At 62.8% G+C, this 15,635-nt stretch overlaps 6 protein-coding genes across 6 annotated transcripts; 3 read left to right on the top strand and 3 right to left on the bottom strand.

The window, feature by feature from the left end:
- Positions 1-1,998: 1,998 nt before the first annotated feature.
- On the top strand, positions 1,999-7,854 carry AMSG_02044 (uncharacterized protein; the record flags this gene model as incomplete). Its single annotated transcript, XM_013905622.1, has 1 exon — positions 1,999-7,854. The coding sequence occupies one exon, from the start codon at positions 1,999-2,001 to the stop codon at positions 7,852-7,854; it is 5,856 nt and encodes a 1,951-aa protein (XP_013761076.1).
- A 178-nt stretch (positions 7,855-8,032) lies between these two features.
- On the top strand, positions 8,033-9,904 carry AMSG_02043 (TKL/DRK protein kinase; the record flags this gene model as incomplete). The annotated part of the gene is made up of 2 exons (XM_013905621.1): positions 8,033-8,257; positions 8,594-9,904. 2 exons carry the CDS (start codon positions 8,033-8,035, stop codon positions 9,902-9,904), a joined length of 1,536 nt encoding a protein of 511 aa, XP_013761075.1.
- AMSG_02042 (uncharacterized protein) lies at positions 9,846-10,976 on the bottom strand. Its single transcript, XM_013905620.1, has 2 exons — positions 10,895-10,976; positions 9,846-10,811 (listed from the first exon to the last, which is right to left on the bottom strand). Exons 1-2 carry the CDS (start codon positions 10,966-10,968, stop codon positions 9,962-9,964), a joined length of 924 nt encoding a protein of 307 aa, XP_013761074.1. The 5' UTR covers positions 10,969-10,976; the 3' UTR covers positions 9,846-9,961.
- Positions 10,977-11,105: 129 nt separating this feature from the next.
- AMSG_02041 (pyrrolidone-carboxylate peptidase) lies at positions 11,106-11,882 on the bottom strand (the record flags this gene model as incomplete). The annotated part of the gene is made up of 1 exon (XM_013905619.1): positions 11,106-11,882. One exon carries the CDS (start codon positions 11,880-11,882, stop codon positions 11,187-11,189), a length of 696 nt encoding a protein of 231 aa, XP_013761073.1. The 3' UTR covers positions 11,106-11,186.
- A 346-nt stretch (positions 11,883-12,228) lies between these two features.
- On the top strand, positions 12,229-13,935 carry AMSG_02040 (uncharacterized protein). Its single transcript, XM_013905618.1, has 2 exons — positions 12,229-12,243; positions 12,435-13,935. The coding sequence occupies exon 2, from the start codon at positions 12,492-12,494 to the stop codon at positions 13,530-13,532; it is 1,041 nt and encodes a 346-aa protein (XP_013761072.1). The 5' UTR covers positions 12,229-12,243; positions 12,435-12,491; the 3' UTR covers positions 13,533-13,935.
- AMSG_02039 (uncharacterized protein) lies at positions 13,407-15,603 on the bottom strand (the record flags this gene model as incomplete). The annotated part of the gene is made up of 1 exon (XM_013905617.1): positions 13,407-15,603. One exon carries the CDS (start codon positions 15,601-15,603, stop codon positions 13,600-13,602), a length of 2,004 nt encoding a protein of 667 aa, XP_013761071.1. The 3' UTR covers positions 13,407-13,599.
- Positions 15,604-15,635: the final 32 nt, after the last annotated feature.

The raw sequence follows: 15,635 nt of genomic DNA, 5'->3' as shown, positions 1-15,635 counted from the left end.
GGTCGGGGCCGTCCTGCACGACTCCTGCGCCGCGCGGAGAGTGGCTGATGGTTGTTGGGTCCGAGGAGAACGTTTGGACCGTTGGTTCTGTCGCGAACCCCTCGTTCGCCAAGGCTGACAAGCTGGTCTATGATCACCTTGTTGCCCAGGGCTACTCGGTGTACGTGGTGAGTGCCGACTGGGTTGGGACGTATCATGCGAACAACAAGGTCGGCATCGTCATCTCGTCGTCAATCGCCCAGCCAGTGTCTGCAAGCGAACCCCATGATCTTCAGGGCCTCTTCCGCGATGCCACCATTCCGGTTGTCCTCCTCAACAAGGATGTTGCGCCGTGGATGTACTGGGCCAACATTGGCCCTTGCACCGCCACGGATTCTGTCAAGTTGACTGATCACCCGCTATTGGCCGGCCTGGACAGCCCGGGCCCTTACGACCTGTTTGCCACCGGCTCCGACTCGCCGTGCTCGATCTCCAACCCTGGGACAGGCTACACCTCGGTTCTGCATGACGGCTCGGGCAACTCGCGACTTGGAGTGTACAACAAGAACGATCTTCAGTTTTCGCGGAGCATCGACGGGATCGACTTCCAAGCCCAGTCGCGCAACATCTTCTTTGCCGTTGAAGAGACTGCCGAGGTGCTTACTCCCGCGGGCTCGACTGTCCTGAGCAATGTGTTCAAGTACGCTACCGCCAAGGACGTTGACTCGCTGTTCATCACCGGAGTCTCGCCGGCGGTGGTCGGGCTCTACCAAACCTTGGACCGGACCGACGTTTCGTTTTCTCTCTCTTTTGACGGCTCCATCTCGGCGGAGGACACGTATCCTGGGCTCGAGTGGGGCCTCTCCCCGAGCGACTGCGGCTCTGTGCCACTGCTTTTTCGCTCGCGGGCGCGACGACAACCGGCTTTGCTCTGCCGTCGACGCTACCGCTTGGCGACTATGTGGTGTGCGTTAGGTCGTTTGACCAGCCGACGTGGGTCCGCCAGCTGACTGCTAATCTCCAGGTCAAAATCGTCAAGTCCATGCCTGATGAGTTTGATGCGGTGGTGCCTGCCGTGGTCGGTGAGGACGTGGCTGTCAACCTCAAACTGCTCGGCGCATACGTGCCGACCCCAGACTCGTATGTCCGCTTTGCTGCTGCGAGCTGTGACTCTGCGTCGCACACAGTGCCCTACCCTGCCTACGGTGCGGTCATCAGCGACACCTTTGCCACGCCAACCACCCACATCATCTGCGTCTCACACGCTGGAGACAACGACGCCGGCTACGTTCAGACGTCGGTGACGCTGCAGGTTGTGGCCATCGACCGCGAGATCAAGTTCCAGCCGTTGATCGTCACCACTTCAGAGACGCCCACCATCATCGCGCTGACCGGTGTCGATCCGACACAGGGAGTCACCAGACTGGGATGGACTGTTGGGTCCTGCACAGGAGCCAAGACCAACGTCATATCGATCTCCTCGGCCGTCTCGTCGCTCGAACTCGGCGCGCCGTTTCCGTCGCCCGGCGAGTACACGACTTGCCACTCGCTCGACGGCGGCTCCACGTGGGGCTCGTCGGCATCGTCGTCGAAAATCCGGGTTGTCAACGTTGATCAGGCTTCGGTCACTACCCTTACTCCGTCGGTGATCCCGGCGCCTGCCAACCTCAAGTCGATCTCGACCGAAGTGACGCTGGCTCCGGCCATCGACGCATACTTTTCCAACTCGCTGCTGGTGGCTCTTGTCGAGACTCACGAGTCATCTGGCTGTGCCAGTGCCAGTCTTATGGCCCCGCTGGCGCTGACCGGCGGTACGACGCGTCGCGTCACGTTTGCGCGCCAGAGCGCGGCAGTCATTACTGCAGGTACGTACTACGTCTGTCTCTCCGTCAACAACGGAGCCACGTGGCACCTTCAGGACGTTGCCCGCGTCCTCACTCTTGTGGCCCCCGGGCGGCCTCCGAGCTGACCCTTGTCGGTGCGCCTGTGAACCACGGCTCGGGCACAGTCTCGCTGGAGATGACCGAGGCAACTTCCACAGGACCTCAGCGGTATGTCGGCTTTGCACCGGTCGGCAAGTGCGACGGCCTCGGCTCTGGCTTCAACCTTCTTTCCACGACAACAGCGCTGCTGACCGGCTCGCAGCCCTACACGTTCGCGCCCAAGGCTGAGGACTGCAGCGCGTCAGGCGTTGTGTTTGAGGCCTGTCTGTCGAACGACCACACAATCTCAGCGTCACCGATCTATGTCGGCCAGACCGGCGCGCGGGTGACTGTGGCGTGTCCGCTCGTCAACGCCATCACCGAGCTGCAGCCGTCGACGTTCCTCAACTCGACCCAGCCGACGCTGAAACTTGTGGGTGCGGTGCCGTCGCCGGAGACCTTTGTAGCACTTTCGCTTGACCGCGACTGCTCGAGTGTGTTCGGCAAGACAAATGTGATCTCGACAACTACGGTGGCGATCAACGTGGTCATTGCGCGACTGCAGCCGCACTACATCTGCTACTCGACGAGTGGCATCTCGGGTACGTTTGTGCCACAGACGCTCGTCGAGCTCAAGGTGACGTCGGACCCGGTCGAGTCATCGCTAGTCTCGATCTCGCCGCGGATCATTGGCGCTGGCACCCAGCCATCGCTCGAGGTGACCGGTGACATTTCGTCGACGTCGCAGCTCGGCTTTGACATCTCGCCCGACTGTGCCGCGCCGGTTGCCGTCACAGCGATCACAACCGCACCGACGACAACGACGCCGCTTGGCGCGCCCATCCTTTCTCCGGGCAAGTACTTTGCCTGCTTCCGCAACGACACCGGCGACCTCTGGACGAAACAGATCGCATCCGAGGCGCGGCTTGAAGTGGTGGCGGCGCAGCCGGCATCGATTGCCACGGTCTCGCCTAGTGCATTTGGTGCATCGACTACGCCTGAGCTTCAGATCTCGGGCCTGGTCGCGACTCCGGACACATACTTTGCGCTGACCACGTCGACGTGTGATGCGGCCGTGGCGCTGACCGAGGTTAGTGCCGCGACGCCGAGCCCGGTGATGCTCGCCAGCGGCGTGGGCGTTGGCATGTACTCGATCTGTTACTCGACCAACTACACCACGCTCGCGGACATGATTCTCCAGTCGTCGCCCGGTGCTACGGTCAAGGTTGTCGAGGCCACGACGACTTCCATCACCGCCGTCTCGCATCCGAGCCTTCCGTTTGGATCTGAAGCGACGCTGACGTTCTCGGGTGGGGCCGACCTTGTCCCTACTCCGCTTGGCGCTGTGCGCCTTGTGGTCGGCGCGTGCAGCGGTACCGAGGTTGTCACGTTTTCGCTCTCGTCGTCGCTCTCGGTCGATCTGGGCGCGATTCCCGAAATTTTGGAGAACACGTACACTGTCTGCTACTCGGTCGACGGCGTTTCTTCCCTTGCGCAGGTTGGCCAGACGGTGTCGTTCTACAAGGCGACGTTTTTGTCGGCTACGGACTTTGTTCCGAGCAACATTGGTGCGTCGACATCGCCGCGGCTGCAGACGACTGCGGCGTTCAACTTGCCTACGGCGTCGCTCGCGCTTGTGCCCTATAACGGGGACTGCACGTCGGCGAGTCAGCGGGTGGCAACAGTGGTGGTGGGCGCGTCGCCAGGCGCGGTCACGTTCCCGCCGATCACCCCGGCGCAGACTGCGGCGTACGACGTGTGCGCCAATGAGGACCCCAGTGTCTCGCGCTCGCCGTGGATGAAGCAGTCGGGAGCGACCATTGTGGTGCATACGGCGGCGACGGGCTCGATCACGAGCATTTCGCCGACAGTGGCGGCGAAGGGCCAGATCAAGCAGTTCTCGTTTGTGCCCGCCACGCCTGTCATTTCTATTGTGCCGACACCGTTTGCCTACATTGCGTTTTCGGCTCAGCAGATCGACTGCACGCAGCGGGTGGGTGCCATCAACGTCTCCGAGTCGTTTACCTCTGTGTTCATGGACGACGTCATTTCGACGACGGGTACCTACCAAGTCTGCTTCTCGGTGGACAACCAGGTGACGTGGACGCAGCAAAGTGGCGTGTCGCTTGACATCATCGAGGCGACCCAGGCTTCTGTGGCGTCTCTGACGCCGACAGTGGTTGGTTTTGGCACCACGCCGCGGTTCTCCGGCCTGGATCAGCTGCGGGTGACGAGCGACTCGTTTGTCTTCCTCTCTACTGCCTCGGACTGCTCAACGACTGCAGAGACGATCCCGGTTGTCGTACCGGACGGCAACAACACGATGCCCGCCTCTGCTCCGCTGTCGAACGCCGGTGAGTTCTTTGTGTGCTACACGGTGGACAACTTCCAGACCCGTGTTCTACAGACGTCTGCGACCAAGATCAACATCATCCAGGCGCAGGCGACGTCGATTACGTCGGTCACGCCGGTCATTGGCGCCAATCATGCATCGGTGCAGGTGGCATTTGCGGGCGTGGCCGACTTTTTGCCGTCGGACGACTCGCGTGTTGCGTTTGTGCTCTCGGGTGCGTCGTGCTCGTCACCGGCAGCGCGGCGCGGCGAAACGCTCTACTCTCCGTCAAACGTGGTGGGCGGCAAGGTTGCTCTGGCGACCGCAATGACTGTTCCTGGCCTGTACGAGGTCTGCTACACGGTCGACGACGGTGCCAGCTGGGTGCAGCAGACTACGACGGGTGTGGTGATGCGGGTCATCGCGCCGACGTCTGAAGACGTGCTCTCGATTGCGCCAGGCACGGTCTCTGTCGGTGTTCCGATTACGTTCGACATTGGCCTCAACGCGACGTCGGTCTCGGCTGTGCCGTCACCGTCGTCGTACATTGCCATCGGCGACACGAGTGGCAACTGCTCGACGGTGCTTGCCCCGGCGGCGCTCACCGCCCTGCCCGCCAAGTACAGCGTGGCGTCGGGCTTCACCGATCCGGGCATGTACCCTGTGTGCTGGTCGACAGACGGCGGGTCGACATACGAGGTTCAGGGCGATGTGGAGCTCGAGGTGGTGCTGACCTCAAACACAACGGTGACTGCGCTCTCGGTCTCGCGCATCGGCGAGGGCGAGGCCACGCCGATCGAGCTTGTGGGCGCGGTGTCGACGCCCAAGACCCTTGCTGCGTTTATTCCGATGGGGCAGAGCTGCAAGCCGAGCCCGCCGTCGTCAGTGGCGCTTACGTCGTCTACGATCATTCCTTCGCTCTCGCTCGGCCTCACACCTGGCGTGTACAAGCTGTGCTACTCGACAGACGCAAGCGTGTGGACGGAGCAAATTCTGGTCCAGCTGGAGGTTGTGTCGTGTCTTCCTGCCACCACTTGTTCGGGTTGTCACGCCCGTGAGTCCGGCAAGTGCACATGGTGCCAAGGCGACTCAACGTGTCGGGCCATCAACACGGCGCCGGTCTGCACACAGCAGGTGCTCAACGCCACTGTTGGTTGCCCGACGCTCGAGCCTAGCACTGACCTCGCGGGCTCACTTGCGGGCCGCACCCCGATCCCAATGGTGTCGCAGTTTGACTTTCCGACGCCGATCGAGGCGTACACGTGCGAGTTTACGCTTACAGACTCGTCGTCGGTCTTTGTGACCAACGCCTCGTCTACAGCGGACCCCAAGGTGATCAACTGCATCTCAGGTTCTGTGTCTGAGGCAGGGCGGGCCAGCGTTGTGCTCAAGTTCCTGGGCCAGCCGTACACAGATGGCTCTGTGGTGCTGTTCCGGTACTACGACTGTGCGGCGTCGTCATGCGACGCGTGCTTCTCGTCGAGCAAGCCCGAGTGTGGATACTGCTTTGGTGATGCGTTCTGTGGGACGCAGTTTGAGTGCACCGAGGGTGCGACTACGGTGTCGCCGCTCTGGTCGCAAGACGCGTGCTCGGAGATCAGCAACATCAACCCGGTGTCGGGCTCGCCCGACGGCGGGGACCTTATCACCGTGACCGGCACCAACTTTGCCGAGGGCGTCAACTACGGCTGCGTTTTCTCGACAACGCAGTACAACGAGTCGACGTGGAACTCGCAGACTGAGGTGGTGTGCACCTCGCCGCCGGCCGACGTCGGCTCTGTCTTCCAGTTCTCACTGTCGTATCGCGACACGGGCCTGCCGTACACGACGGGATCTGCCGTGTACACGGTTGTGGGTGCAGACGCGGCGCCGTCGCCGTCTCCGTCGTTTGTAACGTCGCCGCTAGCCATTGGCGGCGGTGTCCTCATTCTGTGCATTCTCGCGATTGTCATTGCGGTTGTCATCCTGCTTGTGACACGGCGCGGCAACGACGGGGTGGAAGTGCCCAAGCTGACACCTGCGCTGCTGCGCGAGACGATCTTTGGCAAGGGCCTCTCGAACCCGCAGGACGCGCGGACGTTCCTGGCTCACATTGGGCCCTTTATGGACATTCTGAAGGAGGAGAACAGGCAAGCCATCTTTGCTGTGTGCGACGTGACGCAGGCGACCGAGGCCGATGACATTTCCAAGGCTATGATCTACGTCTTTGAGCGCGACAACCATACGGTGGCGGTGCTCTCGGCCTTTGTGCGGAAGGAGATCAAGGCTGCGATTTCGCAGTCGACCATGTTCCGGACCAACTCGTTTGCGACCAAGATGTTCAAGGCTTACTCCAAGATGGTGGGTCTCCCATACCTGCACGCAACGCTTGCGGTGCTCATCAATCGCATTATGGTGCAGGAGGGCGAGAACATCGGGTCGTTCCGGTCGGCGGCTGGTGCAACGGACGCCAACCGGTCCAAGTTCACGCTCCTCACCTCGTGCCAGAAGATCTTTAACGCCATTGTGCGGTCGGAGAAGAACATCCCCGTCCAATTCCGACAGATCTTTGCTGTTGTTCGCGAGTGCATCCGCGAGGAGTTCCCCATCAAGATGGAGAACCTTGCGGCAGTGGTCTCGTCGCAGATGCTTAACGGCCTGCACTCGACGCGTGAGGCGTACGAGGAGGGTGTCGACTCGTTCCAGAACCTTGAGTTTATGGACGAGCACGTGACGGATGATCTCGAGCAGCTCAAGCACGTCATTGCACCCGTGCAGAGCCTCGTGCAGACGTTTGCGTCAACGGTGCAGACGCTCTCCGTCCAGCTCAAGAAGATGATGACGGCGTGCGAGTCGCTCGAGGGTGCGCTCGACCCGACGTCGCCGGCGGCGCGCCGGCTGCTCGAAGAGCACACCAACTCGCAGAACTCGATCGCCGTCGGAGGCTTCTTCTTCCTCCGCTTCCTCGTCCCGGCCATTACCGCCCCCGAGTCGTACGTCCTCGTCTCTGAGGCCCCGCTGCCCGACGAGCGCCGCGCGCTCATCATGGTTGGCAAGGTCCTCCAGAACCTGTCCAACAACAAGGAGTTTGGCGGCAAGGAGCAGCATATGCAGCAGCTCAACGACTTTATCTTCTCCAACAAGAACGAAGTCAACGCCCTCTTTGAGCGGCTGTGCAAGATGGACGTCTTTGTCGCACCGCCGCCCGTCGAGATCCCCAAGAAGCACTTTGAGGCAGCCCAGCTCAAGCTCTTCCTCCACACCAAGCGCAACCTGCTCAAGGTTGTCAACGACCTCCTTGAGTCTAAGGAAGGCACACCCGCCGACATCGTCTCGCTCCGTCAGCAGACCGCTGGTAACCTCGTCGCCACCATTGAGTCGATCGTCTCACGCTGCTCCCCGGGCGGCTCCCTCTCTCCCGAGGACGCCTCGCTCTTTGACCAGGCCCGTACCCGCGTCATCTCGGCCATGTCTGGCGCTCGCTCAGTGGTCCAGGGCGCCGCCGCAAGCTCGTCGTCCTCGTCCTCGTCTGACGATAACGGCCCGCCCGGCACGCCCGAGACCCTCGTCAACCCGTCGCCGCTGTCCCAGGCGGCCCACGGCACCGACGCCGACGGCGGCATCGAGCTCACGGCGCTGTAGATATTTCTCTCTCTCTCTTTGCGCACACGCGCGTACACGCATGTTTCCCTTCATTTCTTTTCATCAACAACATCAAACCTCTCACAATCAATCGTCTCGGTCCTTGGTCGCTTGCCGGGCCGGCAATTGCAACAGCTACGGCGGGCGTGTGGCGTGTAGCAATACTTGTCGCGCCCACATGAACATCCACTCGGCAGCAGCGCAGGGCAACGTCGCCCGAGTCAACTACTGGCTCCAGATGGGCCGTCCAGTGGACGAGAAGGACGAGCACGGCTTTACCCCGCTTCACTGGGCCGCCCGCAAGGGCCACCAGGAGGTCGTCACCCGCCTGGTGCAGCTTCGGGCAAACGCCAACGAGCGCAACTGCGCCTCGGACACCGCCCTGCACTACGCAGCCTCTGAGGTACGCATTTTCTTAGGTGGAAAGGGAGAGGAGGGGGGGGAGGAGGTAGGGGAAGGAGGCTGGGGGGGAGTGGGAGGGAGAGGGGGGGCGGTGGGGACGGTAGGCAGAGGTAGAGGTGGCTTTTCTCCACCGGGTGTGGTTGTTCAAGCCCCTTTTTCGGCCAATGTTGTGTTTTCGGAACACAGGGAGAGTGGCGGAGGGGGGGGGGGGGGGAGGGAAGGCAGGAGGGAGGGGAGGGGGGGGGGGGGGCGAGCGGACGGTGGTGAGAAAGAGGTAAGGAACTCATGGATGGTGCGGCTCTCTTGGTTTGTTTGTTGTCTGACGGTGGGTGGACAGGGCCACTTTCTCATTGCGCGGATGTTGTGCGAGAGTGCGGGAGCCGACGTGAACGCCAAAAACCGGCATGGCAACACGCCGCTGCACTACGCATGCTTCTGGCGGCACCAGCAGGTGGCCGAGTACCTGGTCTCGCGGGGTGCCGGGCCGACAATTCTTAACATGGACGCCAAGTCCCCGCTCGATCTTGCATCGCCGGCGATGGTGGGCACACTGTCGTCGATGGGCGCGTCTGCTGGCACGTCGGCGACGCCGTCGTCGGTCTCGCCGGGCATGGGCTCGCCTGCGGGCATGTCGGGCATGGGCTCTCCCATGGGGATCTCGCCGGGCACGCCTGTGTCACCGGCGCCGCCGCCGTCGGATATGGGTGGCGGAGACGCCGACGCTGACGCGGCCGACGCGGCGTCAGCGATGCTGGACGACCTGCTGGGCGACTCAAACGTGGACCTGTCGGTGCTGGGGCTGACGTCGACGACGTCATCGTCGTCGGGCGCGCCCGCCGCGCCGGTCAAGCACGACTGGGAGATCGAAATGGCGGACGTAGAGTTTGGGCGGTTCCTCGGCCGCGGTGCGTTCGGTGAGGTGTGGTACGGCGTGTGGCGTGGGACCGAGGTGGCCATCAAAAAGCTGCTGGAGCAGAAGCTCTCGCCGCAGGCGCTGGAGGAGTTCCAAGGTGAGGTCGAGATCATGTCCAAGCTCCGGCACCCGAATGTGACGCTGTTTATGGGTGCGTGCCTCGAGGCGTCGTCGATGTGCCTCCTCACCGAGTACCTCGACCGCGGCTCACTCTACTCGGTCCTCCACGACCCATCGTGCGACATGGACTGGGCGCTGCTGGTGCGGATGGCAACCGACGCCGCCAAGGGCATGGCCTACCTTCACGGCAACAAGCCGCCGATCATCCATCGCGACCTCAAGTCACTCAACCTGCTGGTTGACACCAACTGGACTGTCAAGATCACCGACTTTGGCCTCACCACCGCCAAGGAGGCATCCGGCACCATGACCCAGTGCGGCACACCGCAGTGGATGGCGCCCGAGGTCCTCCGCAACGAGCCGTACGACTACAAGGCAGACATCTACTCGTTTGCCATTGTCTTGTGGGAGATGGCCACCCGCCAGATCCCGTATGAAGGCATGAACCCCATGCAGGTCGGCATGAAGGTCCTGCTCGAGGGCCTGCGGCCGGTCATCCCGGGATATGTGCCTAAGCCGTTCGAGACCCTCATCGTTGCGTGCTGGGACGCTGACCCTGCCGCTCGTCCCGACTTTAAGGACATCCTCACCAACCTGCGCGCCATCAAGGTCTAGCTCCACGCAGCTTGTTTCCGTCTTTGTCAGTAACTCTCCTTTCTTTTGCAAACACATTCACTCCAGCCCGATCATGTACATGATCGGCGACCCACACTCGCCACAACTCGAGTCCGGGCCCGTTGCCCGGGCCGGAAGGCACGCCTTGCACACTCCGCCGTGGCCGCACGGCACAAAGCATGCGTCGTTAGCAGCGCCGCAACTGCACGGGCCAGGCTGAGGGTGGCTCAGCGCTCGGGACAGTGCTTCTTGCTGCAGCTGGAGCTCAAGGACTTGTGCGGAGCTTGATTCTTGCACGCCGCCACCCTCAAGGCGCGCGATGCGGCCAGCAATTACGTCGAGCAGCGGCTGAATGCGCCGTTCGCGGCCGGCCGACGGCCCGGCCCCACTCTCGCTGCTGCCGATCACGTCGTCCGGCAGGCTGTGGATCTTGGCGATGCGTGCCACACGAGCGTCGACAGCCGCGACAGGCGGCGTCGATGCGCTGCGCGTGAGCAGCGCATAGAGCCTGGCATGAACGCCCTCGCCTGACGCAGGCACCGCGAGTACCTCCGGCTCGAACCGGCGCGACGCCTGATCCGCCACAGCCACCAACTCCTTCAGCTGCGATACGCGCGGGGCGGCAAAGACCAACGATCGAACTGCAGTCAACAAAGGCTCATCCTCCACTGCAGGCACCTCGAGCAAGTGCAGCCTCGCCAGACAGAGCTCGGCAAGCGGATGCACAATCTCCAGCACATGCAAGGTCTCGAGCTCGGCCAAGATCGCCTCCACACGCAGCCGAGCATGCCTGCACTTGCCTTTGCGAAACAAATCAGCCACATCAGCCTCCAGTGCAGCCACCCGATTGTCTGTCTGCCTCTGAAGCAGCTCTGCCCGTACACTGGTTGCCCGCAGCGCTGTCCGCCTGTCCGCCATGAGGTGAGTGTCTGCCGTGAGGAAGTGAAGGGGAGTGCGAGGGGGGTAGGGAGGGGGGGGGGGGCAGCGTACATGGCAGAGGCCGAGAACGGGTCTGGGCCGAGGCCGGGGACCCATGAAAGGACCCAAGAGAGGAGGTCGGCCATGTAGAGTGAGGTGTGGACGGGGGGAGGGGGAGAAGGGAGGGGAAGGAGGGAAGGAGAGAGAGAGAAGGCCGCGTGTCGCATCGCATATGCGCGTCCCACGCGGGGGCGATCAAAGAGAGCAGCGGCACGGAGGGAAGGAGGATATGGATAGAAATGTTCAGATGGTGGTAGGGATGGGGGGAATGGAGGGAAATGGGGGGTGAGAGTGGGGCTTGGGCTCATGGCATGGCATCAACAAGGGCGTCGACAAGGGCAGCGAGAAACTCGGCTTGGGCCTCAAACGCGATGACTGAGAGCGGGGGGATGTGGACAAAGAGCGAGTGCAAGTTTGACGAGCCGTGCGCGAGGCGGAGCGATTTGTAGTACAGGTAGTTACACAAATATCGCCCAGCATCTGTTGAGACCTCGATCGGGACGTCAGGGTGTGCGTCGCTCATGAGTGCGGCAATGCGCTCGAGCGGCAGAAGTGTCTCCAGCCAGGACTCGGTCGGCATCACCTCGTCGATAGGCTCGTCGCTCAGCTGCGCCCCATCTTGATCAGGAACCCGGAAGCTTGCCTCGTTGTATGCCCGTTGCTCCAACCGGACTCCTGTCGCCGACGCCGCCACGCCGAGATGAAGCAGCAGTGTGGTCCGCCGTGCGACCTCGGTCCCGGTCTCGATCGCCCCCGCAGCCTCGGCCTCGCCCGCAGAGTCTCCTGCAGCGTCCGATCCAGGAACCAGCGCATGCGCCGCTGCCAGCGCAGCAATGGCATCGGATGCACCGCCAATGGCAGTCCTCACCACCGAGCTGCTGGCCACATCAGGATGGCTCGCGAGGGAAGCCGCCAGGCTCGTGGTGGGGTTGACGGGCACGCCTGGAAAGGGGCCAAATCCAGTGACATGGACCACCTTGTGCGGTGTATCATCAGCCATGACGTATATGTATTGGTGAGTGGGTGCGCAAGGTGTGTGTGGTGTGTCAGGTGTCGGGCAGGAGTGCCAGGCGTGCCAGGTGTGGCTGGTGTGGCTGGTGTCACAGACAGGGCGGGCCGACGACCTACGACTGCCAGTGGCGGAGGGTGCGCCCGCGGCGAGTGGCAGCGGCCATCGGCCCCGGCCAGCCACCACCGCCACCCGCTGCCACCAGCCCAACCCCCCACACCCCTCCCCTCCCTCCCCCCCCCTCCCCCCCCCACCACACACACGCACACACACCACCCATACCATGGGTGCTGCATGCTCTGCTGGAGAGTCTGCCTTGCCAGAACTGGACATTGGTGCCTGTAACTCACAAGTACGCCTCCCGCTCTCTCCCTTCCCCCCCCCCCTCGCCCCTCTTCCCCCCCCTGTCCCTGCCATTGCCGTTGCCTTGATCAGCCCCTGATCGATCACCTCTGTTGCTGATCAGCCTCCTCACCGCCACCCTCCACCCCCCCCCCCCCCACCCCACCCGCTCCCTCTCCCTCTCCCTCTCCCTCCTTTCAGTCTAAACGTGCATACAATGAAGACCGATTCTCTGTCTCGGCACCACTGTGTGCGGCCATGCCTGACACCGCTCTGTTTTGTGTCTTTGACGGCCATTCGGGCGAGGCGGCGGCGGCGTGGTGCATGCAGCATTTCCCGGGCATAGTGGCTAAGCATGCGCCGCATCTGCTGCCCGAGGAGCTGACAAAAGCCTTTCTCGAGGCTGATGACGCCTATCTCTCCATGGCTGTCACGCGCGACATGAAGGACGGTTCAACGGCAACCATGGTGGCCATCACACACACCCAGATCGTCGCCGCGAACCTCGGCGACTCGCGCGCCGTCCTCTCCATCGCAGGCGTCGCCCAACCGTTGACTGTCGATCACAACGTCGACCTGCCCGAAGAGGCCAAGCGGCTGCGCGCGCTCGGTGCCCGCATCCGCGGCAAGTACGTCCGTGCCCGCGAGGGGAACTCGCTCATTGCCGTCACACGGAGCATAGGAGACAAGACGTTCAAAGCGGCAGGCAACCCTCGCAAGCGCATCCTCAACGCCCAGCCGTTTGTCTCGTACTCGGACGTCACGCCCGAGACCCAATTTGTGATTGTCGCCTCGGATGGTCTCTGGGACGTCGTCGACAACCAGACCGCCGTCAACTACGTGCTTGAGCTGCTGGCAGCCGGCGAGTCGGCCCGCCAGATCGCGCGCAAGCTCGTCATCAAGGCTCTCAACCGTCGCTCCGGCGACAACATCACCGTTCTTGTCATTGTCTTTCCAGGCGCAGTCTTTGATTTTCATGCTCAGGACAAGCTCGACGCCGCAGCCAGCAAGGCCAGCAAGTCCAGAGGCGGAAAGTCTAGAGGCGGCAAGTCGAGAGGTGGCAAGTCCAGAGGCAAGGGCAAGGCAAGCAGACCGAGGCCGGACATTTCCGAGGATTCCGACGGCTTCATCGACGAGCAGTCAGTCGGCGCCGTCTCGGGCTCGTCATCCGACTCGGCTTCATCCGAGTTTACTGGCCTCGCTGCATCGCGTGGCCGCAGCTCGTCGAGCTCATCATCGCCGGGCTTTGCGCCGGGCTTCCGCGACTCGTCGTCGTACTCGTCGTCGTCCTCGTCGTAGCGTTGCCGCGGCGCGGAAGATTAACTCATAAGCACGCGGCAGCATTGCCGAGGAGCAGCACGCCGCCTCACATGTACATGTCAATGACCTTGAGCAGGCCGATGGCGTCGCCAGAGAGATCAACCTGGTGGAGGAATCCGTTCTTGTGCATCTTGACGTAGTACGCGAAGAGAATGAGATTGTGGAACAGGTTATTGCGCCCGTGCAGCACCTCCCACGTTCCAACCTTGGTAACAACCCGAAAGTGCGGCGGATGGACCGAGCACTGCACAATCTTGACGTCCGACGACTTGGTGGTGTCGGTCTCACCCGAGACCGGCACAAAGTGGCGCGAGGTAAACGGCGTCTGTGAGGTCTCGTCAAAGGCCGGCATGTTTTGGTCCATAAACGTCACAAACATGTGCATCACAATCTGGGAGTCGGTTGGAAGCTCCGGCGTCCACGGGCGGCCCTTCCACTCGCCGCCCGACGACCACGAGAACGCCGCAAGCACCGAGCCCGACACCAGCTGCCGGAGGCGGTGGATGACGTAGTCCTCCGACGACGAGCCCAGTACGTTGAGGTACGTCTTGATCTTCTGGATTTGCCGCCGCAACCGCGACTCGGCCCGCGCCGCCTTGTCGGCTTCGCTCAGCTCGGCCGGCTTATTCGTCTTGAACCCGCCGCCAGACTTGCCGAACGCAAACCCGCCAGGCTTTTTGGCTCCCAATTTGCTGCCGCCAAACGAGAAGCCTCCGGTCTTCTTGGCGCCATACAGCGCCGACGATGAGGCTGTTGCCCCAGACTGCGCCGCCGCCCCCTCGGGCTTGAGCGTCCCGCGCAGGTGCCACGACTTATCAATGGCGGCAGAGACTCGCCGGAGGACCGCAGCCACTAGCCACTTGCGCACGTTCTCCGTCCACTCCTCCATGTACGGCTCGATGCGCAGCACCTTGCGGAGCACAAACTTGGATGCCTCGCGGTTCTCGTTGCCAAACGGCGATGCAGCAGCCTTGCTCGCACCTTTGGACGCTGCGGCTGTCCCGCGGAGCGCGCCCGGCGACCCGTACCCGACGTATGAGCTTGCCCGGACCGCGTTCTTGTACTTGAACGAGAACGATGTGTCGCCGGCCGCGCCCATGCTAATGTTCATCGGCGCCACCAGCCCGACACTCCCACCATCACGCATGCTGCCGTCGCCCACTCCGTACACGCCGCCACCGTACATCCGACTCGCTTCAGCCTGGTTCAGAAACGCGTCGAGCTCGCGCGGTGACGATATGACGCGCGACTCGGTCGGCGTCCCGTAGTGAGCCGGCGAGCCCCAAAGCGGGCGACCCTGGGCCGGCGAGAGGAGTGAGGCCTGGGGCGCCGCCATAGAGCCGCCAGTGTGCGAGGGCGAGACCGGCGACATGTACCCGTGCGGCGACCCGTGCGGCGAGGCGTACGGGGACGCAAACGGGGTCGCGTACGGCGAGCCGTACGGGGACCCAGCCACAGGCCCGTTGCTGGCCATCAGACTCTCGATCTGGATCGGGCGGTGATCGCGGCCCATGGAGAGGCCCGAGCGGAGATCTGATGAGGCGCAGTGCTCGCACATGACCCAGTCGCAGTCATCGACGCAGCGGTAGAGCCAGGCCTCCGAGGTGTAGCGCGTCCGGCAGTAAGAGCAGCTCCACGAGAGCTTTCCATCAAACAAGACGCCAGGGTCCGAGATGACCAGCGGATGCTCATGCGCAGCATGGAGGACCTCAGTCGAGGTGTCGGCTGGCAAGCCAGCCAGCCGCCGCTGCGACGGAGTCAAGTTGGGCAGGGCCAGCGGCTTGCTGAAGAAGCGGGCAGCGTAGGGAATGGCGGCCAGAACAAGAACAAAGCCCAGAGCCATGACAAGCCGCGAGAAGACCACCGCTGGCAATCCCGTGGCTGCCGTGATGGAAGCAAACGGTGCTTCTGCCGCCAGTGGCCAGGCAATGATCCCTATCCCGCTCCCGGCAAGGCCCAGGCAGGCATACGCCAGAGACGGCGCGTGGTAGTCGAGGTACTGCTGCCGCACCTCCAGTGCCTTGTCCAAGCTCGGCTTCCGTCCGCTCATGATGAGGTGTGTATGTGTAGGGGGGGGGGGGT

The sequence above is a fragment of the Thecamonas trahens genome (genome assembly GCF_000142905.1).
Source record: "Thecamonas trahens ATCC 50062 unplaced genomic scaffold supercont1.8, whole genome shotgun sequence".
NCBI classification, from domain to species: Eukaryota; order Apusomonadida; family Apusomonadidae; genus Thecamonas; species Thecamonas trahens.
This window is presented reverse-complemented; position numbering and strand designations above follow the sequence as displayed.